Source organism: Penicillium roqueforti, assembly GCF_015533775.1.
Source record: "Penicillium roqueforti strain LCP96 04111 chromosome Unknown scaffold_42, whole genome shotgun sequence".
NCBI classification, from domain to species: Eukaryota; Fungi; Ascomycota; class Eurotiomycetes; order Eurotiales; family Aspergillaceae; genus Penicillium; species Penicillium roqueforti.
The window spans coordinates 116,067-141,092 of record NW_024067606.1 but is presented as its reverse complement, the minus strand read 5'-3'; the positions used below and the strand labels follow the sequence as shown (position 1 = coordinate 141,092).

General features: G+C 49.8%; 9 protein-coding genes across 9 annotated transcripts; 5 read left to right on the top strand and 4 right to left on the bottom strand.

The window, feature by feature from the left end:
• Positions 1–634: 634 nt before the first annotated feature.
• On the top strand, positions 635–2,465 carry LCP9604111_9163 (putative nucleotide-sugar transporter; the record flags this gene model as incomplete). The annotated part of the gene is made up of 2 exons (XM_039077387.1): positions 635–1,084; positions 1,149–2,465. 2 exons carry the CDS (start codon positions 635–637, stop codon positions 2,463–2,465), a joined length of 1,767 nt encoding a protein of 588 aa, XP_038924880.1.
• Positions 2,466–2,949: 484 nt separating this feature from the next.
• LCP9604111_9162 (DNA-(apurinic or apyrimidinic site) lyase APN1) lies at positions 2,950–4,713 on the bottom strand (the record flags this gene model as incomplete). Its single annotated transcript, XM_039077386.1, has 5 exons — positions 2,950–3,799; positions 3,849–3,983; positions 4,036–4,155; positions 4,217–4,253; positions 4,314–4,713. The coding sequence occupies 5 exons, from the start codon at positions 4,711–4,713 to the stop codon at positions 2,950–2,952; spliced, it is 1,542 nt and encodes a 513-aa protein (XP_038924879.1).
• Positions 4,714–5,116: 403 nt separating this feature from the next.
• On the top strand, positions 5,117–6,173 carry LCP9604111_9161 (uncharacterized protein; the record flags this gene model as incomplete). The annotated part of the gene is made up of 2 exons (XM_039077385.1): positions 5,117–6,106; positions 6,168–6,173. The coding sequence occupies 2 exons, from the start codon at positions 5,117–5,119 to the stop codon at positions 6,171–6,173; spliced, it is 996 nt and encodes a 331-aa protein (XP_038924878.1).
• Positions 6,174–6,368: 195 nt separating this feature from the next.
• Positions 6,369–8,924, top strand: LCP9604111_9160 (putative checkpoint protein kinase (SldA); the record flags this gene model as incomplete). Its single annotated transcript, XM_039077384.1, has 2 exons — positions 6,369–6,642; positions 6,697–8,924. 2 exons carry the CDS (start codon positions 6,369–6,371, stop codon positions 8,922–8,924), a joined length of 2,502 nt encoding a protein of 833 aa, XP_038924877.1.
• Positions 8,925–10,836: 1,912 nt separating this feature from the next.
• LCP9604111_9159 (uncharacterized protein) lies at positions 10,837–12,804 on the bottom strand (the record flags this gene model as incomplete). The annotated part of the gene is made up of 1 exon (XM_039077382.1): positions 10,837–12,804. The coding sequence occupies one exon, from the start codon at positions 12,802–12,804 to the stop codon at positions 10,837–10,839; it is 1,968 nt and encodes a 655-aa protein (XP_038924876.1).
• Positions 12,805–14,737: 1,933 nt separating this feature from the next.
• On the bottom strand, positions 14,738–16,588 carry LCP9604111_9158 (cytochrome P450; the record flags this gene model as incomplete). The annotated part of the gene is made up of 6 exons (XM_039077381.1): positions 14,738–15,174; positions 15,237–15,848; positions 15,904–15,972; positions 16,028–16,130; positions 16,182–16,298; positions 16,364–16,588. 6 exons carry the CDS (start codon positions 16,586–16,588, stop codon positions 14,738–14,740), a joined length of 1,563 nt encoding a protein of 520 aa, XP_038924875.1.
• An 836-nt stretch (positions 16,589–17,424) lies between these two features.
• Positions 17,425–18,281, top strand: LCP9604111_9157 (putative pyroglutamyl peptidase type I; the record flags this gene model as incomplete). Its single annotated transcript, XM_039077380.1, has 2 exons — positions 17,425–17,538; positions 17,592–18,281. The coding sequence occupies 2 exons, from the start codon at positions 17,425–17,427 to the stop codon at positions 18,279–18,281; spliced, it is 804 nt and encodes a 267-aa protein (XP_038924874.1).
• Positions 18,282–18,735: 454 nt separating this feature from the next.
• On the top strand, positions 18,736–19,866 carry LCP9604111_9156 (MOSC domain-containing protein; the record flags this gene model as incomplete). Its single annotated transcript, XM_039077379.1, has 1 exon — positions 18,736–19,866. One exon carries the CDS (start codon positions 18,736–18,738, stop codon positions 19,864–19,866), a length of 1,131 nt encoding a protein of 376 aa, XP_038924873.1.
• Positions 19,867–20,225: 359 nt separating this feature from the next.
• On the bottom strand, positions 20,226–23,409 carry LCP9604111_9155 (DNA-directed DNA polymerase POL5; the record flags this gene model as incomplete). Its single annotated transcript, XM_039077378.1, has 5 exons — positions 20,226–21,119; positions 21,169–21,468; positions 21,522–22,330; positions 22,398–22,977; positions 23,038–23,409. 5 exons carry the CDS (start codon positions 23,407–23,409, stop codon positions 20,226–20,228), a joined length of 2,955 nt encoding a protein of 984 aa, XP_038924872.1.
• Between the last annotated feature and the right edge of the window lie 1,617 nt (positions 23,410–25,026).

Sequence of the window (25,026 nt, the reverse complement as noted above, 5' to 3'; positions counted from 1 at the left end):
ATGTTGGGCTTTCATTCACAGCTCGCAAGTCAAGGCCGGAGGTTTCGGTCCACTAATGAGAATCGAAACCAGAGAAGATCTCTCAGAGCTCTCCGACCACTCAGACCACTCGAAGCAGTCAAGATCGGAAATATCGGAAATAATCGAAATATCTGAAATATCCAAATCCATCTCGATATTCTTTTTCCCCCCTTGACCCCGGATCGACCGGGCAGTGGAGACCGATATAGAAAGTGTAACCAATGAGAGGAATTGTTGTTGAAGGAAAGGAGGGAAAGGAGCGAGAAAGGAGAAGAAGAGCGAAAAGAGAAACATCACCGCCCTTCACTTTCTCGATTTTTGCCATTCCTCTGAATTTCCCTGTGGACTTCACTTTTGGCCATTTCCCTCATTTTCATTCCTTTTCATTCTATTTTCCTTTTGGTTTGAGCTCTCACTTGGATCTTCCTTTCAAATTAACTTCTTCCCTTCGGATCCTCCCCTCTTTGTTTCTTTGTCAGCAATACTCCCCTACCCCCCCGAGGCTTTTCGCCCTCGTGTACTGTCGTGTGACACACTTTATTCCCACGTTAATGGAGATACATCTCGATTCCTCTCTTTCATTTTATACCTCGTAACTGTCCCAGTCATTAAAATGGGGCTCTCCGACGGCGCCCACCACCGTCGGCGAAGCTCCATGGTTACCGGGACAGGGCGAGCCTCACAACCGATTTCGACAGAGCGCAATGACACACTCTGGTCGCATGGAGACGGGGGAAGTCACAAACGCGAAGAACAAGAACCTCTGACCGCCGAAGAGGATACCGATGCGTCCGATGTCTTATCCGCTGCAGAGACTCTGGAGTTGGACCCGATGAGTTCGGATGATGACCAATATGACGAGGAAACCGGACTCACAACACATCAAAAACGCCAGCGACGTCGACGGCGAAAGCAGCGCCGCAAGTTGGATGCTAGAATCGCGGACGTCAAGAGCCATGGTACTATTCGTGAGATTCTGTCGGACAGAAATGTGGTCAAGAAGCTGTTAATCAACGGCGGGCTGATCTTGCTATGGTATCTCTTCTCACTGTCCATTTCAATAGTGAGTGGTTCTTTCCAGTATATTTGGAAGTCAAGAAGGAAACTAACAACTGTCATGTTTGCAGTACAACAAATGGATGTTCTCCGAGAATGATGTCGTCTTCCCTTTCCCTCTTTTCACAACGAGCTTACACATGGTTGTCCAATTCTCTCTCTCCTCTATAATACTCTGGATCTTTCCATCGCTCCGTCCGCGACGACCGGTAGGGTCTGCGGCTACATCTCCCATCGATGGCCCCGAGGAACCACAACCCCTCGTTTCCAGATTATTCTACTTCACTCGCCTCGTTCCGTGCGGTGCAGCAACGTCGCTTGACGTTGGTCTCGGAAACATGTCCTTGAAGTTCATCTCTCTGACTTTTTTAACCATGTGCAAATCGTCTGCACTTGCCTTCGTCCTGTTATTCGCCTTCCTTTTCCGTCTCGAAACACCTTCGACAAAATTAATCATCATCATTGCCACCATGACAGTAGGTGTCGTGATGATGGTCGCTGGAGAGACAGCTTTCAATGCGCTGGGCTTCGCACTTGTCATTGCCTCCGCGTTCTTTTCGGGCTTCCGATGGGGTCTGACACAAATTCTGCTGCTTCGCCACCCGGCTACTTCCAATCCATTCTCAACTCTCTTTCTCCTGACTCCTATCATGTTCCTTTCACTCATCACCATCGCGCTATCTATTGAGGGTCCTCGTGAGATTTACCAAGGATACCTCGCGCTCGCCAGCAAACATGGGAACCTATTTGGTTCGTTCCTTCTGATTTTCCCTGGAGTACTTGCATTCTGCATGATTTCATCCGAGTTCGCGCTTCTAAAGCGCTCCTCGGTTGTTACCCTCAGTATTTGCGGTATCTTCAAGGAAGTAGTCACAATCAGCGCCGCGGGCATTATCTTCCACGATAAGCTCACAACCGTCAATGTGACCGGTTTGGTCGTCACTATCAGCAGCATTGCAGCGTACAATTACATGAAAATTTCAGGAATGCGCAACGAGCTCCCGGAAGATGATTGGAGTCGCGAGTCCAGTCCTGCATCTGACACCGACGAAGGTGAGCATAGCACTGGCGATCCCGGGGATTATCGTCAAATTGCCTATCCGGACTCCAGGATCATTAGCCCTGCACCGGGTAGTTACCTTAACGATGATCACCAATCATCATCAGCCCGGGTACGTTCCAGTGGTGCCAGGCGTGGTCTCTCAATATCGACTTCTATTATTCTAGAAAACGATGGTCCTTCTCTTAAATCAGCACCTGCGACTATCACTACAATGGCCGAGGCAGGGTTTCCCCACTTGCATGCCCCTGCTCGCCAAGCGTCGCCGGGCCTGCAATCGAGCTCGTCTGTTTCGCCAATTCGGGATCAAAATGTCCCCCAGCACTAGCATTTCACACTCATTCTTAACTACCCCTCTCCTATCTTCATTTACCTATATTGCACATGCATGTGATTGTTTTTTTTTATGTCACCTATACTCTCTTCGTTGTTGGAGGGTCTGTGACCTACTCGAGGAGAACCTAGTGGCTCTTGGAATCGCATGTCTATGTCTACTTTCGCAGATATGAATTGGTCGAACTCTTGATTGACCGGAACACAATTTCCTATTTCTATTTGCATGAAGGGGCTTGTGCGGATTTTGGCTTTGGCTTAACTGATACCATCAATTGAATCGACTCTTCTACTTTCAACAGCTATTATAAGGGCTACATTTTGGCGGTTTGTATTTTGAAACCCTGAGAGTGTTGTAGTGATTATATCCTTCATTATTATATAGTCCTCGGGATGATGTAGAAAGCACAGGGACACCCAGCAAGTATTCCTCATCGCATTGCCACCCCTCTGCTCTGCGTTCAAAAAAGAATATATGTCTACTCCTTCGCAGCGCCACTCTTCATCATGTCCATAAGACTCTTCTGTCCCTTGGCCTTTCCTGGTCCCTTCGCCTTCTTTTTCTCGTCCGCTTCGAGCTTACGCTCATATTGCTCCTGATGTTTCTCGCGCTCTGCACGACCCTCCTCCGAAAGCCGGGCCTCAAGAGCCCGGAACTCTTCGCCCTCCGGGTCCATACCAATCAGCGACTCAAGTAGTTTGATCTCACCCGCCCACACACCCTGATCAGGAACAGCAGCTCCGCCTGCACCAGCAGGTCCCCTAGGACCCTTCTTTGGGAGTTTCTTTTTCCCAGACTCACTCTCACTCCCATCAGCCGCATCGTCTCCAGTAGCTACATTCTGTCCCGGGACACGGTCAATAGGCGTCTCAAGGACCATAGGTAGCCCTTCAAACCGCGGCTCGTTCATGACATTGTGAAATGCGCGCAGACCGAGGAAACCCGTGCCGATATTAGCATGCAGATCGCGCTTGCTTCCGCGCGGTGCCTTTGAGTCATTGAGATGCAGAGCTCGGAGGAACTTGATTCCGATCAGCTCGTCGAATTCGGCGAGGAAGGATTTGAACCCGGCTGGGGATGTCAAATCGTAGCCGGCTGCAAAGCTGTGGCAGGTGTCGACACAGATGCCGATGCGGGAATGGTGCTCTTTCGGGATCAGAGCTAGCAAGTCGCGGAATTCAGACAGTGCACCGCCAATTGTGTTACCGTGACCGCACATTGTTTCCAGGACGGGAACTACGGTTGTCGTTTCGGTGATAGCTTGGACTAACATCTCTGCCAACCGGGAAAGTGCTTCGGGTAGAGGTGTCTGATTGGTACTTCCGGGGCTGGAGAGCGTCAGTATGCGCCGATATGATTGGCAGGCGGTTGACTCACTGGAAGTTGTAAAGTGTAATTCCAAGTGCCTCGCACCGGCGCAGATCATCCAGGAAGGAAGTGTATGCTTGCTTGGATTTTACTTTATCGCTTTGGGCTAGATTGACAAGGTATGAACCATGAGGCAGAACGTGTCTGGGTAGATGTTAGTGACCCATTCGAGTCCAATCAGATGGGGCTTATTCACTTGGTTGCATCATATCCCTTTTCTGCGCAAAGTTTACGGAATTGATCGCGCTGGTCGTCCGGGAGAGCTGGATTGTCCCATTTGCGCTGTGACTTCAAGAACAAGGCAAATGCATTTCCTCTAGTTGCAAGATTAGAATCTATTTCATGATTGGATGTAATTGGAAGACACTCGAACTTACCCGATATTTTCGGTATTATATATCGAATTAAAGACACCTGCTCGATAAGAATTGAGTTATTACCGAATTGAGACGATGAGATGCGGAGAACACTGACCTTTTGCAGCACTGACATGAGCGCCGACGAACATACGCAGACCCTTAGTCCGCGGTGCCAGAGGCATATTCTCAAGTTCTTGGTCTTTCTTAGACTTTCTCGCCTTTTTGGGTTTGGCGTCTTCGTTGGACTTCTTAACTGGAGCCTTCTTTTTCTTCTCCTTGGCAGTATCAACCAGAGGTTTGTTGTCAACCTCGTTTTTAACTGTAGGAGTAAATTCTTCGGCCTCTGACTCCGAGGCTTCTGGAGAAGAAAGTTCTTTCAAATTGGTAGTGGATTTCTGTCGTTTGGATCGTCTGGGTGGCGAGAGCTCAGATGTTCCATGGCTGAGGTTCCGTTTATGGCTGACCTTAGATTCAGAGTCTTCGCACCTTGGCGATCCAGATTCCTGACAACACATAGCACTGAAAGTGTCACAGTGTAGAGCCTCTTGAGCTGAGTGGGTACCCTGATTGAAGACCCGAAGAGGTTGTTGATGTTGCCAAGCCTCGTTGATCAAGACGGGACCCTACACACTCTGAAGACCCACAAATACCGCACAGGAATACAGATGAAGTATGTGGTCATAAAATAGATCGAGCTTGTTGAATAGCCTAACTTGACCATTCTCTGTTCCGATACAGTAGACGTTGTCTGGGACACGTGACCTGTCACCCGGGTAACAGTCATGTGATGTTTATCGATAGCCACAGAATCAATCTCCTTGCAGCCCCGCCAGAGTTGTTACTCGCTCTTTTGAACTTTCGGTCTTCGACGGAATTTGGGATCTCTCCGATCTCACATTATCTGTCGTCGTAGCTAACATGGCAGCCTCTGATGATTTGGTCGATTTCGATATCATCGAAGCACAAAAGGAAAACGTCCAATCACTCCCCGGTGGCCGATCAGCCAGAGAACTCGCCCGGATATTTTCAGCCGGCAGCAATGGTGACAAGATCCCCTCGCCATCGCCGAATGGCACCAGGACCATCAATGATGCCATGCGCCAAGAATTCGAAAGTGAATTGCAGTCGATAGGAGAATCGGACGATCCGCTCGATGTTTATGACCGTTATGTCAAATGGACTCTGAACGCGTATCCGTCCGCACAAGCGACCACCGAATCCGGTCTTCTCCCCCTATTGGAACGGGCAACGAAGTCGTTCCTCTCATCATCACACTACAGAAACGACCCTCGGTATCTACGATTATGGCTTCATTATGTTCGACTCTTCTCCGATGCCCCGCGCGAAACATTTGCCTTCCTTGCACGTCATCAAATTGGTGAAAGTCTGGCTCTTTTCTATGAGGAATTTGCCGGGTGGCTGGAGGGTGCTGGTCGGTGGTCACAAGCCGATGAAGTGTACAAGCTCGGCATGGACCGTGAGGCGCGACCAGTTGAGAGATTGGCACGCAAGTACAGCGAGTTTCAATTCCGATACGACCAACGCCAACAAGATACCGGGCCCTCGTCGCCTGCTTTGCCGACTGTCCGTCCCGCGCTGGCCGCCAAGATGAACCCGTTCGCGCCATCAGATGCCCCTGCTGGTCCACAAGCTTCACGGCCCTCGCCTCAGACGGGCGGTACCGCGAAAACCAAGTCCGGAAAGCCTAAGATGGCTATTTTCTCGGACGCTGACTCTGCTGCGCCCGGTCCCGCAACTGGTGGGTCGACAAAGGGATGGGATAGCATTGGATCGATTCGGGACCGCAAGAAGGAGAACGAAGTGGAGCCAAAGCCATGGACAGGAGAAACACTGAAGGTTGGGAAGAAAGCAGCGCCAACACAAAAGATGGCCATCTTCAGGGACGAGGTGAGTTCCCATTCCAAGTTACCCATTGCTTCTTCAGACCTCCACATATTTACGATCACAGGACTAATTGCTGGCATGAACCTATGGTGTTTTATTATGTATTCAGTCCAATCCAGATCTTCCTTTCAAAGAACCAATTCCACCAAAAGAACTACCCGAACATCACGTAAGGGAAGCGATTAACCCCCGAACCGGCCGACGGGAACGTGTATTTGTCGACCTGGAATCCGTATACCCTGACCGCACCAACCCTGCACATGAGATGAGCTTTGAAGAGCTTAGGGCTATCAAGCGTGGTTGGATGGGCAAGAATTGGCGGCAACAAAAAGAACCCTTGCAACAGATCTCTGGAAACGCAAGCAGTACTGAGTCCCTGCTAGGGAAATCTCATTCACCAGAGGACTTGCCGGAGCATTTAGGCCAGAATCTTACTACATCTAGTCACGGTCATTCTCATTATCAACATGAAGGCCATGGAGGCAAACCCAAAGCGAGTCGCACTAAGATTAAAGGGGAAACAACACAGACACAAACAGGTAAGTGCTATCGGTTTGTCATTATTTGGGCAGAATAAACTCACATATGTGCAGTGAAAATGAAGTTTGACTCCCCGACCAATAATAAAAAGGTGCGGCGAAAGAGTACCGGGGAACCGACAATGACCATGCACACTCGTGCAGCGACGGATGAGATATATAGCATCTTCAATCAACCATTGAAGGCAGAGACTGAAGCAGACGCAGATAGCTTCTGCGGTAGCGATTACGAAGATGACGACTGCGCTAGTAATGGAGATAGTACATGCACAGGGCACATATCAGCGGCCTCGAGCGACTTTGGAGACGAGGAGACACAAACATTCCACAAATCCTACGATGACACCGACTATGCCAACACCACACGAGCTGAGAGCGTTGATGGCGATGAAAGCGATTGGACGGAGTTCAACCCAGACCGTGATATCCCAGATATCGAAAATTATGAAGTCACCTCACATTCTGTCGTTAGTGATGGAGCGGAAGGTAGCTCGACACAAGGAACACCGGAGAGGAAAGGATTCATTCCAGAAATGCCCGAGGATTATGCTCCTCCATGGGGTACCTACCGTGACCCTGCAATTATGGCCCAAAATCGCCTTCCCTTTATGACACCTATCGTGGAGCGAACGGAATCCATTCCTTCTTTGACAGCCGCTCGAAACAGCATTTATAACGCGAAAACGCCTTCGAAGCCACGATCACCGGCCGGTAACTTGTTTCGTTCTAGTCTAGTGGGGACAGATACGCCATACGAAGAAGATCATACTATTGCGTCTACAGCCGATGTACCATTCAGTCCCATGGCCTTCAAGGCCCTCGCGCCTAAGCTCCGGAGACGGGAACCGATAATCAGGGATGTGCAGTGCAATCCGACTGACAAGGGTATTCGCAACACAATCCTCAATTCCTTGGAAAAGCCACTTGCGACCTACACGGGTTATCACGGTCACGTCGAAGATAGTAACTATGCTTCGATGATACAGAAATTCGTCAAAACCAACACCAGGCGATCAAAGAGTGGTGGGGATGGCGCATTTGACACGCCTATCCTCGAATTTCCAGGAGCGGAACGAAGCTACATTATCAGACGTGAGCTAGGAGCCGGTGCATATGCCCCTGTCTATCTCGCCGAAAGTGTTGACAGTCTTGAATCCTACGAATCTGACTCCGACGATGGTACAAGCCCTAGCAGCAAAATTTCCCGACGGAGAAACTCGAACGCTTATGAGACTCCCCGATTCCCCTTCGAAGCAGTCAAGGTCGAAAATGGACCATCAAGCGCGTGGGAGTTTTATATGATTCGCACAGCCTATATTCGCCTACGACAATCCATTGATCATTCTCGCGCCACCGATAGCATTGTTCGCGCGCACGAATTGCATGTCCACCGACGTGAAAGTTTTCTAGTGGAGGACTATCGAGGACAGGGTACCATACTCGACCTCGTAAACCTCGTCCGCAATGAAGCCATCAACTCCAACCATACTTCTGAAGGCGGTCTTGAGGAGGTTTTAGCAATGTTCTTCTCCGTTGAGCTATTCCGCACCGTCGAAGCACTCCACGCCAACGGCGTCCTCCATGGTGACATCAAAGCCGACAACTGCCTCGTCCGCCTAGATGACCACAATCCCAACGAACCTCCCTCTAAGGCCCTTTCCCTGCTCGACCTTGACGCCGATAAAACCGATTTCGATCCCCGGGAAAGCATCCACTACTCCCCAAGCGGCTCTCACGGCTGGCGACAGAAGGGCTTAGCACTGATCGACTTCGGCCGCAGCATCGACATGCAAGCATTCTCACCAGCCGTGCAATTCATCGCGGACTGGGAAACCGGTGCGCATGAGTGCAATGAAATCCGCGAGATGCGCCCCTGGACCTACCATATTGATCTGTACGGTATTGCTGGCGTGATCCACGTGCTGTTATTCGGCAAATACATCGAATCCACCGCTATCGACGGCAACAACGGAAACCCATCATTCCGCAACTATCGCATCCGCGAGTCTCTGAAACGATACTGGGATCGTGAACTCTGGGCCGGTGTCTTCGATCTCTTGCTCAACCCCGGTGCCGAGCGCTGGCAGCATAATGAGCGCGAGAACGGAGTCGATGACGGTCTGTCCTCTGTGCCTATTCTGCCTGTCTTGCATTCCATGCGGCACATTCGTCAAGACATGGAGGAGTGGCTCCTTGCCAATGCCGAGAAGAAGGGTCTTGCTCTTCAGATTCGCAAGATTGAGGTTCTTCTTGCTGAGCGGAAGAGGAAATTGGAGAAGTGATTTTGTTTGTTTTGTTTTTTTTTTTTTGTTCCGCTTCTTGTTGTGTTGAATTGCCTCATCGCAGATATCTTTTATAACTTATACCCCCATTTCCGCTCATATTACCTGTTGCTCGTTGTCCTTATTCTGGTTACTTTTGTTTGTTCATATGCTTGTCTGATCTGTAGATAATATCTGATATTGATTCCCCATTGCATTAAGGCAAGCTATCCATTGAATGTCCGAGTATCTTGAGTCCCTACTCGCTTCTGTTCAAACTTTCACAGGTCATATACTATTTGCTAAACTGTGACTTCGAGTATAACAAACCAAGGGTAAATGGACGAAACTAGAGCTTATCTAGTTAGTACCTATAGCTGATAAAGCCGAGTATGAAAGAGCATAGACAATTAGTAGCATACCTTGAACGCGAGATAGAGGAATGAAGGGAGTCTATTCGCTGGCAATTGCCTGCAAGACGCACATGAAAATCCGTGCTGGAAGTGCAGCTAGTTAACTCTTCTTGTAAGAATGGATCTGCTCAAGAACCCAGGTACAAAGTTACCAGGCAATCGGTGACTTACAACCGAAAGAATATATGAAAATGGAATAAGATGATAATTCAATTGGCGGATCAGTTCGATCAAACAAAGCCATTGCTCTAAAAGATCAACCCTCGCATAAGAAAAATAAATCAGCAGAAGAATAGATAAAGCGGCCAAACTCTCACAAGTTCCAGAGGAAGATCACAAAGATCAAGCAGAAAAGGGCTCTGAAAAAGCAGAAAAAAAGACAGACATCCATACGCCATGAGACGCAGAAGAGGCAAGAAAAAGACCGGAGAAAAAGAAACGCGATTATCCGGATGCAAACCCAATAAGGCTCGCCACAAGGGGAATCATGGAGTGCGAGCTAAATCAAATCGAGAATCGAGGGCATGGTGGTAAATCGTGGATCACCAAGCGAGAAGTAAAATCACGGGGAAATCAGCTTCAAGATTGAGATCATGAGATGCAAATTAAGAAGAAATGGGAATCGCTGGCAAAAGAAAACCAAACACCTCGCTTGCGTATCAGGGATGCCGTTGGTCAACTGCAATATTCATGCGCGTTCGTTTCGTTTCAGTTCGTCTATGTACTTGCATATGTATCGTTGCACGCTTTTTTGAGGGAGTGCATTGCCATCTATGTTGACTGGCAAGGGTCAGCATAGATGCAGGTAGTCGTTGCCATGTGTGACGGGTAATTCGGAAGGCGACCATTATCAAGTCGACCACATCTCCAAGATGTCATGGTGAGAAATGCATGTTGTACCTTGTAGGAAATGCAGGGGATGAACGACTAGACAAGGTCTGAGAAAAGAAGATAAGGAGAATATGTAAGGAACGTGGGTCGCGAAAATAGCGAATGATAACTGATTGACAGCAGACATGGGTTTTCGGTTGTTTTCAACTTTTTTTGGGGTGTTGGGTTATTTTGTTCGAGGTGAGAGCCCCGTTGGAAGAAAAGGAAATGAGGTGAGTGAAGGAATGATGAAACTGCATTGAGAAATGCTGGTCTCGAGTAAAAGGGGCGAAACAGAACTACACACAAGGTGTTGTTACAAGACAAACGAGGTCAATGTTCGTAGGCAGGTAACCAACAGCCAGATGTCGATGTACTGTGTGCGAGTTGTGATCAAATGAAAAAAGGGAAAGACCCATCACTTTTTTAGGGTGTTTTTTGTCGTTGGAGTTGAGCGTGAATCAGACTTGTCGTTACAGTCGTGGATGGTGGTGTTGCTGTCGTAAAAATGCTGGAAATGCAAGGGTTGTACCAGGGCCCTGTCGGTATCTCGTTCAAGTCATAATGCAAAGGGGATAAAATCTCGCAAAGAAATGGACGCCACGATGAAACGGATACTTGGAAATTCGACAGCAAAAAAAGGCTGCAACTTAGTTGCGCGTAAAAGGCATATTCAAGATTTGCCGGCGGATTCGCTCAGCATCAGAAAGGCCGTCCTCTGAGGCATTGTATGGCAAAGGAACCGGAGCTTTATCTCGGACTTGAGCCGGAGAAACCTGCATTGGAGAGGTGTTGTCATGAGGCCCGACATATGAAGGGCCACCACTCGAGAATGGATCAGACAGTGCAGGTGCTCTAATGACTCGCTTCGGGGCTTCGCGACGCTTATGTCCTCCTTCGACCCGGAAGGGTGAGCCAAGGCGTTTGATATTTTCGCCAAGGTCTAACAATGGGTTCATGGGGGGTTTTAAAACAGGTGTAGTCTCCTCTGGCTCAATTGGGCCTGAGTTGAGGGACGAGGGCGGAGAGAAAAGCTGGTCCATATCTCTTGGATTGACAGCGCTAGTGGTAGCTCCACGATTGCGAACGCGGACCCGACCATGGCCCATGTCTTGGAACTTGTTGTCACGAACATAGTCCTCCAAGCGACGTTCAACATCCCGATCGGAAGAATTCTGCTGCTGCCTGGATACGCTTGCGAATACATCATCAGGATTGGGCAAAGATTGATCGAAGTATGTGTTACGTCGGGCACGATAACCCGGAACATGGATGGTCTCCCGTCGAGCACTAGGGTCATGGAGCTGGCGGTTTGATCCACCGGGGCCCCAAGTGCTGTATACGAATGGAGATCCAAGACGAGGGATGCTAGGGGCAGATTCGACACGAAGATGCTGACTAGGAGTCTTGGTCACTGGTGGCTCGACATGAGCAAACACAGGGTTGTTGAACCAGTCCGTCGTTGACGGCAAGTCTTGTGTAACCCGAGAAAGTGGAGTGGGCTCGGAGGAGGTGACAAGAGAAACGCCGAGGTCACGAGTAGTGTAGGCCGAGTTATCAGCAAAGTCCTTGACGCGGGTATCCGGGGCAGGGCCGAACATTTCGGCGACAGGCTCGGGAGTGCGAGACTGCATGATGCGCTGATAGTGGGGAGAAATCGAGAATTTGCGTCGACATAGCATCTTGAGGCGTCGTCGAGTCTTAGAGTCAGACTTGGGCCAAGCTCGTTCCAACTCTCCGTCCATGGCCTTGGGTGTAGAAATTTCATCGGGATCAACAGACCGCATCGAGACAGATTCAGTAATGCGACTGCTCTTCTGTCCCCATGTCTTCTTGGCGCGTCGCGCAACACGCGAGGTAACTCCCAGAGGGGGGATACTGCCAGGTGTCATCTTAAATGGAGTCATAGTAGGATCCTGAAGGTAGATTTGATAGGTATTCCATAAGTGGGTATCCATATCGCGAGTCCAGGACTTCTTGGACGCTTTGACATGCGCCGACTGCTTCTGAGGTCGCGAAGGCGACTCAATCTCAGGTTCTTTGGACATCTCCAAAGGGAAGTACGAGTCAAACAGATCGCTCTCGACACTGGTGAAACTTCCTACAGACGGTCGTGATGCGAACGTTTCAATGGATTCGATTGACGAATTAGACACACTCGAGCAGGCCGAATCTGGGCGCTTAAAGTTGTTTGGGCCAGGAGTGTGGTCCCACGAAGGCCACGGGTTTCCAGTGTCGTGGGAATCAAAAGGCGTGCCGCGGATCTGTGCAGGTGGCGTCTTAAAATCCATTCGCGCGCGAGGGGGCGCGAGATATCCCTCGTCGTGGGCGAAACCACGGAATGAAGGCGCTTCGAAGTTAGTAGTCGATTGAGGGACTTCAATTGAAGGCAGGGGAACATCGGAGCCGTGGAAGTGGAACATATCCATGTCCATGCGAGCGCAAACGTTGGTACCAGCGCGAGCCCGAACCCTGGGCAGGCGGCCATTGGAGATTGAGTGACGAGGTGGTGGAGGCACATTCATTGCGGTATGAGGGCGCTCGGGAGTCCTGGGTTCATCGCCGAGGGAGAAGGTAAAGTTCTTCGGCAGAGTGCGCGAAAGTTGACGTTGAGGCATGATGGCGATGTCGCGATCTTGCGAATCGCAGTGGGTCAATGCGACTTCTGGGAAGAATTCGAGGGCGTGTTGGGGGAGTTGAGAGTAGATGAGTACGGCGCGGCTTCGACTCGAAGCGCGCAGCGTCGCGTCAATGTCGTGAATCGTGAAGGGGAGAAAAAAAGGAAAAAATGCAACGAGAGCAAGAGATACAGGAGTAATGCGAAAGTAAAAGTAAAAAAAAAAACCGAGGTCTCGGTGTGCGTGTGCTTCCTGAGGAATGCGGCAACTTGAAATCGGGGATCACCAGATCACATCTGCGGCTCCATCCCGTCCGAGTAGTAGGGAATGAAGGATTTCGTCATTACCCGAAAAAAAATAACACACAAAAGAAAAGAACGTCTCCGCAAACGAAGAAGCGTGCGAGAAAAGATCTCGCGATAATGGTGGAAAGGGTTGGTAAAGAGAGAGAGGAAGAGAGGGAGGGAGAGAAGGAGGAAGAGGAAGAGGATGGGGGATTGGGCGTAGGGTGAGGCGTGCGGCAGTGGGGGGTACTTGGTACCTGCGCTCCCCGTGGTGGACAGCCTACTGGACGTGGTACCCTGTACTTGTGCACTTGTTCAACGGCCCACTGCGAAAATCCTATGCGTTGTTCGAAATTCTTTTTAGTCTGCAAGTCTAATTCTGTTCTCTATGCTTTGTTTAGATTTTCTCGAGTCTTTCCTATATAGAACGGTGGGCATATCAGGGCCTTGCTTGATGCATGCACCGTCGAATAATTTGGCCGGGCTTTGACAACCATCTTGGGAGGTAAGGACACCTAGCGAATGACCGCTGTTTGCTCTTTTCCATTGCAAAGGTACAATGTATAGCCTGTCAGCTGTATGCTGTACTCTGTACGTTGTAGACCTCATAAATGAAGGGGCTGGTGTTTGAGATCAGTGCCGAGTACTCCGTATGGTAGATCGTTGCTCCATATCCAAGACATCGTCTCCAGCCGTTCACACCATAGCTGCAAGGGCTTGTATGTTGCATGTCGTACCAAACAGAACGGAGAACGGCCAGCCTGCGTATAGAAGTGCAGCTGATGGTCGTCTGCACTGATACCTTTCAGCTCATTTTTCTTTCTTTTTTGACTTCCAATCATGCTTAGAGTCGCTCGGGCCTTGAAAAGTAAGAATCCTTTCTCTTTTGTCTCCTTTCAGAGTGAATTGGTTTGTCGCCTTCAAAGAAAAGCCGAACCATCTTGGTACGGGTACCTGGGTACCGTAGATCAGCGGTCACAATTTCTCATTGTGCGGTCTGGGGCCCTGGAGCCCGAGCGACCCAACGAAAGAGACAAGCCAAAAGACCCATATAACCCTATTGGGGGGAGAGTTGGTGGAGGCGCTGCGGTTGGAGAAGCTTCACGTTCAGCCTTCCCCACTGACGCGCGACGCGTCCAACACACGTTGTTGAAAATTACCGTATATATACTGTATACTTACCTGTCACGTGGTATTTCTGTCGATATTTGAACCCTAAACGAGACCCTCGACTTCCTTGATATCACTGCCACGGCGTATATGTGTGATTTATGCCCCGTTGAGCATTCATTGAGATCTGTGAATGTTCCTAAATTCTCCGATTCAGAGATCCATTCCCAATTTAGTAACAAGATCTCATCTCGCTTACAATGGATAGCCACAATACCCGCAGAACTGTGGGCCAGATGCCAATCATCTCCACTTTCGAGGAGCCGAGTCTTGCCTGGTCACCTCGAAGACTTGGACTTGACCTTTTTCAAATGACTCGATAATATTCAAATGGGGACATTGGACATTCGATAATCTAGCTTGTCCCACCGCTTATAAGTAACATCATTTCCATGGTGATTAAATCAGAAAACCTAGCGATATCCAATATGTATAGAACAAAAAGGGAAAACAATGCGCTGCTTACATCCACCCAATACTCACTCTCCTAGGAAACTTAGGTCAACCTCCGACTCACGCGACCGAAACAAAATCTGAACTCGTGGGTCGGTGATAGATTCGACACCATTCTCAATGTTCGGAGGTCGACCGCCGCTCTGCAGTTTCCAATCGTACTTCAGGAGCAAATGAAGGAACATAATCTTGGTTTCATTGGCAGCAAAGAATCGACCAGGGCAGGCGTGAACACCATGGCCGAAGACGAAGTGCTCACTTGTCGTCGCGACAAACTGATGCTTGTGTTCGTTGCCGGGCTGCTGGCGTTTGTTGTAAAACCGGTAACCATCATAAGTGCCAGCATTAGGGTAGATGTTGTCATCTTCCAGGGTTTTCGTAGAGACGAACATGTTGGCACCTTTAGGAATCACAGTTCCATCGGAGAGCACAATTTGCTTGAGGGCGAGGCGATTCATGGAAGCTATTGGGGTGTCAATAAGAGGTTTAAATCGAAAGAGGATCGAAAGAACCTGGATGACTTACTCAATGAGAGTGGATTAGTACGCTGCGATTCCTTCATCACACTGTCCATCAACTTCAACTTGAGCAAACTCGTCTTCTTCAGAACTCCATCTTCGGCAGCAACCGCTAAAATCTCATCACGCAGCGGCTGGATATACTCCGGGTACGCCGCGAGGTCATACATGACGTTAGTTAACAAGTTAGATGTGGTATGAATGGCCGCCAGCGCCAATCCAACCTGCGCACAAGACTGGTCAAAGGTCAAGTTATTACGGATTTCGGCGGTCTCGCGAAACCAGTCCAGAGCATCAGGCCCACGAGGTGGATCGTCTGCTGGGAGCTTGCCCGCGCGAATCAATGCCCGCCTGTCTATCTCGCGGTTTATAATGGAGCGAGCCATTCCCAAGTGCGTGCGTAGCTTTCGGGTAGAGGGCAAGAACCAGTGTACGACCGGATGGAGAATAGATGGCCATTCTCGTAGATCGCGCATAGCCATAAACGCATCAATGGCATAGTTAACGGAAACATCGATCCACTCATCATCGTGAGAGATGGTTTCTCCGACAAATATCAGAGAGGAGAGGCGAGCTACCATGTACGGAATCTTATGCGCGAGGTAGTAGGGCTTCCATTCTACCAAGAGAGGAAGCGTCAGTAAGAGGGTTGCAAATGGGGTGCGTCGGCATACCATCGGTGGCGGGCAAGGATTCCTTCAATATCGCGCCTGTCTCTTTTGAGAGCCGAAGTGAGATGGACCCTGTTTAAATAAGTCAATCATGTCTCTCGGGTGAGATAGATGCAAACATGCATACCGAGCGCCTGGGTCAAACTGGTCCGCACAATCTCCACGGTAGCTTTCAAAGAGGTGCCATTATGAAATGGTTCAAACCCAGGAATGCGATTATCAAAAAATGTCTATTCACAAGTTAGCCAAGGTCAGGGATTATTTCCGGTTTCATAACCTGCCTTTTTGATGGAGTCTTCAAAACTGAGATCTGGGTGGTTCTTGATTTCATCGACAAACTTCGGATGCAATACAACTATCGGGTTTGTGGCTCCGATGATCTGAAAGACATTTGCTCCCTGCAAAGGCCTATTAACATATTTGAGAGTAGATAATGCTGTCATCTATTTCTCTTAGGACTCACCTTGGCAAATCCTTCGGTAATTAGTTGGCGAGATGACCGAGTAAAGCGTTGCCGGGCCTTTTTGTTGGTAAGCTCCCACCAGGTTTTTCCAACTAGAGGAATGTGTCTATGGGGAATCTCGTTTGCTATATCTGCCCAAAAGCTCGTTATAAACACCGCCACTAGGGCAATGCATACACTCTGTACGACATAGGGACTGTTGAGCAATTCAGTGATGACTGCCATAGTCAAGGTCAAGACTGAAAAGGGGGGAAGGGGACAGCAATAGAAGCGACACCCCAGATTTCTAGAAACTGATATTCTCCGAGGACCTTCTCATTTATAATAGTTCCCGAGCCATCCGCCAGTAAGGGAGACTCCGTTTTCCTCCCAACCCGATCTTGGACTGGATATTCGAACCAGGGGGGACCCACGTAGGTATCAAGTTGTCAAGCTGAACCGAACCGAGCCAAAGCCAAGCAACATTGGAAATCTACAGGTCCAATAAAATCTAAGCTGACCAACTCCTTTCACCCAAATGTCAAAGCTCCGGAGTCATATTCTTAGCTCACATTGATGGGTATACTCCAAACCTAACCTGGAATGCGAGAACGAGAGCCAAATTAAGCGATCCTTACCCGAACAGGCAATTCTTGACCGGGGTTTCTATTCCGCCTGGATCCACTTGCATATGCAGATGGTTTTCAATCTATAAGCGTGCCAATGATAGAAGCCTGCAAATTCTGCGAGTTAAACGGTGGAATAGTTAGAGGAGAAACCAGCTCTGTACTCCGTGGTACAAGGAGAAGAAGTCTCGGTAACCCATCCGAGATTTTCTTTTTGTTACTTTTTGTTGAAAAGGTAAACTAGCCAACCTACAACATACAACATAATAAGCCTAAAACATGAAGCCCTAACTGGCCGCCACCTGGGCACTTATATATAGCTTAACAGAATTAGGTTAGTAGAATCCATGGGTTGCATCCCGCCAAGACCCCCGCATTCGTCTGGCCATCCAAGGTTTAACTTCCCCGCACAAAAGTCATCTTCTTCTCAACTTCACCTCGAGAATAACCGTGATCATGGGTGACTACGGTACTGCTGCCCCATATATATCCTCCACTCCTGTCGATAACAGCCCGCCACGGCCCTCGGCTTCGGTTAATGAGATATCCGTCCTGATAACAGGCTTTGGGGTAAGTGATCTGCACTTCGGATGCTGGTAATCCGAAACTAACAGTGTAACCAGCCCTTCAAGACCAACCTTGTAAATGCATCATATCTGGTCGCCTCCTCTCTTCCATCATCTTTCCTTTTTCCGTCACCCAAAGACCAAGACTCAGGCCCGCGTCGAGTCTCACTCCATGTGCATCCCACTCCGATCCCAGTGGCATATGCCACCGTTCGAGAGACTCTTCCCTTGATTCTGGAGGAGTTTGCTGCCTCTCATGGTGGTTGCAGACCTGATCTCATTATTCATATCGGCATCGCAGCTCCGCGGCAATATTACTCCGTCGAAATTCTAGCTCACCGAGATGACTATAACATCACAGATGTCGACGGTCGCCCCGGCTATGTGGACGGCGAAAAACAATGGAAAGGTTTGGGTCTGCCACCGATTCTGACCCCAGGTCGTGCTACAGATGACCCCTCCTCTGCTTCACCTTATCAGCCCGATGACCAGTTCCTGGAGACGTGGCGCTCGTTTGCTCCCGATTCGGATCTTCGGATTTCCAATGACGCGGGTCACTACTTGTGCGACTTCATCTTCTATACCAGCATGTCTTTGGCCCAATTACAAGGCCAGGACCGCAATGTCCTATTCCTCCATGTCCCTGGGGCGTCTGAGGATGCGAATATTGAGCAGGGCCGGGTTGTCGCACTCGCCTTAATTAAGGCAATGGTCGCGTGTTGGTTTGATAAGAAGGGTTCGGCATAACGAGATTGCGGCATCGCAGTCAGCTGTGTCTTGGGCATATACCCCTTAATGAGGTCGACCTAGGTACATGTTGTTCTTTTTGCCCCCTGTAATATCTGGTTCGCTTCAGCAGTTGCTTCTCCTGGACTTATACGTGCATTTCCGGTTTCTTTCCCTCTCATTTATTGCATTTATACGTGGTGTTCATATGTGGCATGTCTCAAGTACTTACCTTTTGTCTAATTCATACTTCCGAGTTCTATTATTGGACCTAAAGCAAATACCATATACAATAATCGATAAGGCACAACATATCGACAGAACAGTATGACAGCAAACTGAAAGTACCACATATCTCTCTGTGGCCTGAATATGCCGTACATCATAAGGCGGCCCCCCTTGGCAAAACCGACTTCTCACCTCGGTGGCCTGTAATTGTATACCCTTCCCAAATAGCATGCTTCAGTCGCACAACATGGTGTCAGCAGTGATATTAGGCCTTCTGCTCCTAATTCCAATCATCCTGATTCCGCGCTTCAAAGGATGGCCCAAATCAGTCCAATCCCCTACCAAACTTCTCCGCCTATGGCGCCAGCGCCCCAAACAATCCAGCGAAATCGTCTCGCTGCGCATGTACCCCATAAAATCCTGTAGAGGCCTAGAAGTCCAATCAACGGTCCTTAAACAGCATGGTCTTGACCTTGACCGCCGCTGGATGCTCATTGACGCATCCTCAAATACGTTTCTAACCATCCGCCAAATCCCCGACATGACCCGCATTCGCACCGCGATAAGTGCCGACGGCGACGAGTTGGTCGTGAGTATACCGAAACCCGAAATCAACAAACCCAGCCAATACCAAGGCCAAGACCATCATTTTCATACCATCCGCATCCCTTCCCATCCATCACCGCAATGGCTAGCGGCAAATACAAATACGGGCCCCGTCCACATCTGGGACACAGAGACAGACGGGTACAGGTACAACAAGGAAATCAACGCTCCCTTCTCTGCTTTCCTGCGCCGCGACGTCGCTCTCGTCTACAAGGGCCCGGCTCCGCGCGTGCTGAAGGGTAACGGCGCCCCCCGCTACCTAGGCCGCGTCCAAACAACCGGCTTTGCGGACGTGCATCCGGTGTTGATTGCGTCGGAGGCTTCGCTGGCAGAGCTCAATGTTCGTCTGGTAAGGGTGGGCGTCGACCCGATTACTGTCGAGCGGTTCCGTCCGAATATCGTTGTTCGCGGCGGGGCGCCGTGGAGTGAGGATTCGTGGAAGTTGGTTCGCATTACTGGTCGAAATGCTAGCGGTACTTTTATTGGTTCCGCTGGTAGCGGAGAGGCTGTTATTCAGTCTCCGCTTGACCTGGATATTGTGGCTCGCTGTGCGCGCTGCCAGGTGCCTAATGTTGATCCAGATACGGCGCTCAAGAATAAGAAGGAGCCGTGGGATACACTTGTTTCGTACCGTAGGGTGGATGAGGGGATTAGGTATAAGCCTTGTTTTGGTATGTTGAGTGCGCCGCGTAATGAGGGGGCTATTGAGGTTGGGATGAGGTTGGAGGTTTTGGAAGAGACGAATGAGCATCGATATATTACTGGCTTTTAGGGGAGTTTTCTATAATTCGTTGTGATGAGGATAACATACAGCTGCAGGATAATGCATTATAAACTAATAATTCATATAGGCTCGCTTTGGAACCGCGAGGCCTATTATATATATTCTATCTACTACCCTCACTATTTCATAATTATCCCTATACCCGCGCAGTATGACCTTCAGTGATATATATCAACGTTATCTTCTCACCGCCGGGACTTAGCTTCGTCGTTTACAGGAGGAGGGTTTAAAGGAAGGTAGAGAGAGAGGTGGACTATATAGACAGGTTGAATGAACCTGATAATAATATTGACATGAAGTCCAGCGACAGATCATAACTCGCAATCTCTATATAAAACAACCCATCATCACTTCAACTGCTTGCTCGCAGAAACACACCAGTTATTCCACTCCGAAAAGAACGACGGCTGCACATGACACTTAGTGCTCATGAGTTGATCCTTGCGAGTGGCAGCATAAACATCCACAACACGGGCAATAGCATCCTTATCATGTGCAACAAGCACTTTAGTAACAAGCAAACTAGCCTGGCTGCAAGCAGTCGCATGGCCCATAGGGCCACTGTGGCTAGCCTCATTATGAACAGACCGAAGCAGCTCCCAGAGCGCCTCGGCCTGTGCCTCGTCCTCGATCTTCGGGAGCGAATTGCCCTTGCACACCTTTGTGTACTCGCGCAGCACTCCGTTGGCCTTGGTGGCGATCTGCTTCACGTTGGTCCGGCGAGATAGTCGGAGCAACGGCAGGAGGACATCTAGCGCGAGCGGGCGGGTGTGGCTCTTCTTCACGAAGATCTCTAGTAGGTCCAGGACGCGGTTCTTGAAGTTCACCATGTTCTCACGTGCATCTTTCTTGTCTTTGCGGTGGGATGTTTCTTGACGACGCGCGCGGAATACTTGCACCAGTTTTTCGTCTAGCTCGTCCATCTCGTCGTCGTTCATGTCGGCGTCGGAATCGGACTCGTCTTCGTCTGCGCGGTGTGTGCCGAGAGCTGCGGCTAATTTGGCTTCGAAGGCGGCGACTTCCTTTGCATCTTCTTCGTTGTCTTCTTCTTCCTCGTCGTCATCGTCATCGTCATCGTCGGAGCCGGAGCCGCCGGCTTCGACAACCTCGACATCGCTGTCGAGCTCATCCTCGTCGATATCCATCTCATCCTCGTCATCTTCTCCTTCCTCCACGCCTTCATCGTCTTGCTCTTCAAACATCTCTTGCTGTCCAGCGAGACTCTCCTTGGCCTCCAGAATCTAGGTCTAGTTAGAAAATGCATATCTCATAGAAATTGAGGCGACATACCGAGGTCAAAGATTCCAATCCGTTCTCGGTGATCTGGTTAGCGAATGCGCCAAACACCTGCTCACTCATACGACGGAACAGCTGCGATTGCTTGGATGCGAAACTGAGAAGGATCTCAACTAACGCATCCGAGGCATCGCCGGCGTCTTCTGTCTTAGTTTCCTTGTCGCCCAAGAACTTGGTATAACAGAACTCCAGCTCATCAAGCATGGATACAGCGTCTGCGTCTCCGTTGTACACCTGCATGATAGTCATAGAGTAAAGCAGCTTGAATGCGGCCATGCCCTTCTCCTTCTTCTCCTATGTGATGGTCAGTACAAGTAGCTAAAAGCTGATAAGGGGAGAAATCATACCCTGCTGGACAACTTCTTTAGAGATTTGAAAGCAGCCTTCACAGATTCCGACAGCTTCTCATCGATGGCGATGATGAACTTGCCGAATTCGCCAGACTTGGCTGCATCGCGAATCTGCTTCACCACAGCATACGGGAGGGTAGCGGCGAACTTTTGGTTGGAAATAAGGCTGTTCAAGCAGGAGTTGATTCGATTGCGCAGGAGTTCTTGTGTCGCCGATGACAGAGGAGGCTCAGGGGCAGTGGATCCCTTGCCGGCATCCATAAAGTACGCAAAGCGCACGAATATAGACAGGATCTGCTCAAGGCTTGCTTGGAGGTCTTCGGCATCGTCTTCGTCGGCAGAAGCCTTGGAGCGAACAATTGACAAAAGGAGACCAGCGACGAATTGACGGTTGGATGCGGCGGTTTTCTCCTCGGTGGTGCCGGGATTTTGAATAAGTTGTTCGAAGAACGGGACAATCTCTTCCAATGCCTCGTGGTTGGCTTCGGCAACAATCTTTTCCACAGTCTTGGTCTTTGTAGCCTGGTCGAAGTTCAGGGTGCCGCTGGTTCCCATCAATCCACGGATGGCCGCAGCTGCGAATTCAGGCTCTTTGGACACACGGGCCTGGATTGCCTTGGCCACCTTAGCGGCCATTCGGTGTAAGTACCGGTCCTCCACAGCAAGCTGGTTCGTTAAGCATCGCATAAGGTTCTTGGTGAAAATCTGAGAGGCCTGCTGCGACCCGCCATCGTTGAGAATTCTGTTGAAAAGAAGGAAGCCCCAGTATTTACGCTCGTCCGAGGACGCAGCAGCGAACAATCCATCTGTAAAGAGACTTTTTGTCAGTTCCATGTGCCTTGAGCAGAATTCCACCGCTAGATAGGTACTCACTGTCCACAACCTCTGTCCAAAAATCAGCGAAGGTCATACGAGACTTCTTCGACTTATCCTTCGCCTCAACACTGGTCCGAGAGAGAACCGCATCCCAGGCGAAGTGAAGCTTGTTATTCCAGACGCCAGAGGACTTCGCAGTGTTCACCTTGGTCTCGCCCTCGCTGGGCGCAGCACCCGATTCCTTCATGATCTTCGACATGCTGCTGCGCTCCTTCGTATCCAGGGGATCGTCATGCTTCCAGATCTTGCTCGGGAAAGTAGCATCGGGGAACAGATCCTTCGCCGCCAACCAGATAGCAACACCCTCGGGCGACCGGGCGAGGTCGCGCAAGCAGAGCTGTTCCAGCGCAGACTGGACGTACTTGGGTTCCATCTTGCGCGCGGCCAGGTCGTAGACACACTGGTAGATAATCCACCCACACTCTTCGCGAATCCATGGCTTCTTTTGTGCGAGTTCGAAAACCAAATCGACGACCTGAGTCCATTGCTCGAAGGGCACGGTGGGCTGGAACAGAACGGAGGATTTTATGATCGCTTCAGCGCCGAAAAGACGACCGAAAAGGTGATCGCGTTGCTCCTATATGGAACGAATCCTAGTTAGCGCATGCGACGTTTTAACTCATGTGTGTCCACTAACCTGTCCCGACTCGCTGCCGTAGGAACTCGACTGAGACTCCCAAAGGTTCAGAGCATCCGAGAAGCCAAAGCGTGATGTCTCCCTCGGCGACGAGAATACCTGACTCAGAATCTCTGTCAAGGCAATGGAGAATCCGATTCGAGCAGCTTTGCGGCTACTGCAGAGACCGCGGAAGAGTCTCGACAGCACCTTCTTGATCTGTTCATCGGCAGGGTTCTGGTCCGGAGTGAATTGCGACACTAGGGCTTGAGCAGCCTTGAGTCGGATATCATCTTTTTCGCTAGCGAGATCCTCGTAGAGTTCCACCAGCTTCACGTCGACATTGTGAGGTTCACGGCGGCGCTTCTTTGAACCGGCGAAGGGGGGGCCCATTGCTGAGTCTGGGGGGTTTGGGGATAGCGGATAGATGCGAGGTTGAATTAACAATTGGATTATCCGCTCTCAGGCCTTGGATAATGAAGATCTGCAAACCAAAGGCACGTTGAACACTCCTTGCGGCCGTTCAAGTCGCTCAGAAAAATTCATGCTTTAGCCTATTTAGGACTAGCCTAGACCGATAAGCCGATAAGAATTTCGATGCTCCAAAGAGCCTGGGGTTGAACGGGCAATCGACCTCATTCAATGTGGATATTTTCTAGAATCTTCGGGAGGATTTCTGGAGCTCATGATTTGTTGGCCGCGTTAGGAAACCAAGTGTGGTGCGAAGCTATATGGAAGGTCCAGGCACATATATATTAGAGCATGTGACTATTCTCAGTAAGACTCCAAGGCCTCCAACAAGCAATATTTGCTGACAGCATTCTGGAGGCAGATCCAAACCACAAAGTCAAACGCTACCCAGCTTACGATCCAAGCCAAGACAATCTAGCCCCCAAACCCTCAAGACAATCTCCAAGTAAGCCGGAGTGGTCCGTACCTCTCCAATGTAGCCCCTGGAAGCCGCATCAAAGATACCTCAAATACCACACAACAGATCGGACATGGGAACATGCAACCAACGTTTCAGTAGATAAAATAACACGGTGTATTCGAAGCTGTCAGGGCAACCGGGATCAAAAAGAAGTCCAGACTGATTCAGGGGTAATGACGTCCCAAAAACGAGATCACCCAAGTGCTAGCCGGGCTATCAACCTCAAACCACACCAGTCCAGACGCAAAGCTATCCTGTTGTCAAAGGCAACCGGGAAATCAGCATCCATTTATACAATCGCATGTCGCCGAGGAAAACCCGCTAATTGCGCTAGATCCGAGCTTCACTATCCGGGCTCCGCTTGGTGCTGCCTTCGCGGATGCACCGACCCGCCCGGGCTGATCTGTATACGAGTATGACCGGACAGAGCAACATTCCTGGGCTGTCGGGCGATAGAGAGAGAGTGAAACCAGGAACCGTGCATCGAGCTATCAATTTGGCTTGGGCGGGACCATTCGACATCTGAGAGAATCCATATTAAGGAGTCGGGAGAAAATTACCTCTGTATCAGAATCGATGTGTTGGAACGGATGAGCGATCGTCTACCGTGGATCTGCATGGTTCAAGTAGTTTTTTTAGAATTAGGTTAGTTAGTCGTGCTTGGTAACATGTGGAATTCATTTCGTGGGAATCACGCAGGTGGTTTTGATGTAGGCGGATGGGTCTCGGGGTGATGGTGTACGGAGTCCGACGTCGTGGTGGGCCTGGGAGTCCCTGGCAACCGGTGTGATAGATGTAGAGTCGGGTGTCAGATTTTGCGCGTTCAGGGGGGTTGCCTGATGCAACCGGGACCCTATTATTTGGGTCTGTGTGACTTGGGAGGTTGTTCGGAGGTTCAGAGTGGAATCTGGCGGAGTCCTGGGATATTGGGGAGTGTACACGGGGTTTAAGTAAAGACGGGGGTGGCTACGGGGTTTAGCTTGAGGTCTGGATGCAGTATTAAGAGCATAAAAGAGCATAATAATTGACCAAAAGAGGCTATTCGATGCCACGAGACAAAGTCTAAACCAGTACAATCC